Consider the following 2,336-nt stretch of genomic DNA (forward strand, 5'->3'; position numbering starts at 1 on the left):
GACTGCGCACCTGCGCCCTTCGGACCCACGGCCGCCTCCAGCCCGAAGAAGTGGGGCACCGGGCCAGGAGGCCACCGCCCGCTGCCAGCAGCCTTGGAGGGGGCCCGGTGTGCCAGTGGGCCTCCGCCCAGGGCGTCCGTGATGCGGCTTACAGCGCGGTCCGCCTGCCCCACCGTGCCTCCAGCTGGGCCACCGGGGAGAAGGGCTTTCCCCTTCTCCCACCGCTGCGCTGGCCAGGCAGGGGCTTCCAGGCCGAGGGGCCCACTCAGGGGCTCCAATAGGCCCGGGCTGGCTTCACTGTGGTGGCGCAGCAGAGTGGGACCCTGGGGCTGGGGGGTGGGGGGATCACAGGGCTTTGGTACCAAGCCAGGGGGCCAGGTTCTGCCCAGGAGCCTGGACTGTGTCTGCAAGGCCACGGGGAGCTACTGGCTCAGACCTAATATTCTGGCCCATCGCTCTGGCGACTGCAGAGGCTGCTGTAGGGACACACCAACCAAGGGGAGCACAGGGACATGGCTGACGCTCTGGGCCAAGAGAAGCAGCCTATCCTCGGCTTCATCCCAGTGAGGACTCTACCCCAGGAACTGGTAACCCCCTTCAGGATGGAGCTTTGTGACTCTGGTCCAGAAGGCACTCTCTGTCCTTTCTGCTCAATTCTTAGCTTGAGCTGTACACTAGTTAGCCCTGGTTATCTGCGAAGACCAGTGGGTGAGAAAGCCCTGTCAGCCAGCGCGACATGCCCAAACATGGTTGCCTCTGGCATCGCCTGGGCATGGTTACCTCTGGCATTACCTGCAGTGCAGCCTGGTCCCAGTAGGCATCTCCCCTGCCCTCCTTCTCACTTTGGGGCTACTAATCCCCTCCTAATCTTTCCCCACCACTGGTGCTGGTAGGGGTCCAAATGGCATTTTGCAGCCCAAGGGCCCCCTTGACCCCCCACCCGCAGGCTCCCTCTTTTGACCATTCTCAGACACACCTGCACAGAACTGCTCCAATATGGCGGGAACTGGGGTGGGGTGGGGTGGGGCGAGATGGAGAACTGTAAAGAGGGAACCGAGACTCACCCCTCCTTACCAGCGCCCACTTGAGACTGGCTTTAAGTTTTCCTCCCCTTGCCCCACTGGAAAGCACTTCACAGCAGGCACTACCCAATGGGCACCTGTGTCCCTGTGTCCATTTCTTAATCCAGAGCAGCTGACCAGTAGTCAGCTCCAGCCCTCCAGAAGTTGGGTGTCCTAGCTTCCAGCCCTAACCTCCCCATATTTGGGGAGACAAGAGCTAGGTGGAGGGTTCCTGTGCCTGGGGCAGGGGTGCTGGTCTCACCACCAGATGGCGCCGCGTCCCAGAGACCCCTGAGCCACTAGTCCCTGCAAGCCAGAATCCAGCTCTTTCATATTTTCCCTTATTTGGAGTAGATTCCTGGATGTTCAAGACACCCCGCCCCAGCCCTCGACCCCAGGACAGGCTCTCCCACGCCGGTCCCCCAGTCAGCTGAGAAAGCCACAAGTGGCACCGTGAGAGGAACTCCGGGCTAGCGGGGCCCAGGTGCAGCAGGACCCAGAGCCTGGGGCCTGCAGGCCGGCCTGACAGCTGACTTGGCCTCTTCTGAACCTGGGTGGCATGGGACTCTGGGGACGGGATGTAGCTGCCCACATCCTGACATGGACCACCCGCTCAGGGCCCACTTGTGACATGGCCCAGGGCCCTGCAGGGAATTTAGCCCGTTCTGGTGGCAACTCCCCCTATGTGGCCACACCCCCTCTGGTCCCTGATGCACCAAACCTGGAAGGAGCACTTGTGACAGCGAGGCGCCCACCACCACCCTCCCAGGGGCACATTGGCTGGGAAGGGCCCTTTCAGGTGCCACTCACCCCAGGGACTCAATGCCCTGCCCCCAAGCATATGCTTACTTCCCAAGCACAGCGCACCCTGGCACCTGTGCCTAAGTCCTGGCCCTACCAAACGCCCAGACATGCCCTCTCAGGGACCCTGTAGCCCGAGCCCCCACTCACCTGGGCACGGACATACTCCTGGGCCAGCTAGGGCAACTCCTGTTGCCCTCTCAAGATGCCTGCCCCCCAGCCGCCAGCATCCGGCCTGAATGCTCATCACCGTCCCTGCCAGCCTCCTCCGGGGCCCGCAGCCACCAACCCCGACCCTGAGCCGCCCATGACTGTCCAGTGCGGAGCCCGGCCTCACCTGCTGCCCCTGCGGGCGGGTGTCCGGCGACCACGGGGTGGCGCCTGGCTGGTGGGGCACCGGAGCTCAGCCTCGGGACTCCGCAGGGGCGCTGCGCGCGGCGCGCCTGCAGGCGAATGCACCGCCCGCCACCGCCT

At 64.0% G+C, this 2,336-nt stretch overlaps 1 protein-coding gene across 1 annotated transcript in view; it reads left to right on the plus strand.

Moving 5' to 3' along the window:
- Positions 1–512: 512 nt before the first annotated feature.
- EMD (emerin) overlaps positions 513–2,336 on the plus strand; it is a 7,901-nt gene continuing 6,077 nt past the window's right edge. Inside the window, exons 1-2 of the mRNA XM_012734463.1 lie at positions 513–563; positions 2,083–2,180. Of these exons, the coding sequence (XP_012589917.1) occupies positions 513–563; positions 2,083–2,180 (149 nt within the window). The remainder of the gene's footprint in view (positions 564–2,082; positions 2,181–2,336) is intronic.

Source organism: Condylura cristata, unplaced genomic scaffold (genome assembly GCF_000260355.1).
Source record: "Condylura cristata isolate star-nosed mole 26May11 unplaced genomic scaffold, ConCri1.0 scaffold00057, whole genome shotgun sequence".
Taxonomy (NCBI): domain Eukaryota; kingdom Metazoa; phylum Chordata; class Mammalia; order Eulipotyphla; family Talpidae; genus Condylura; species Condylura cristata.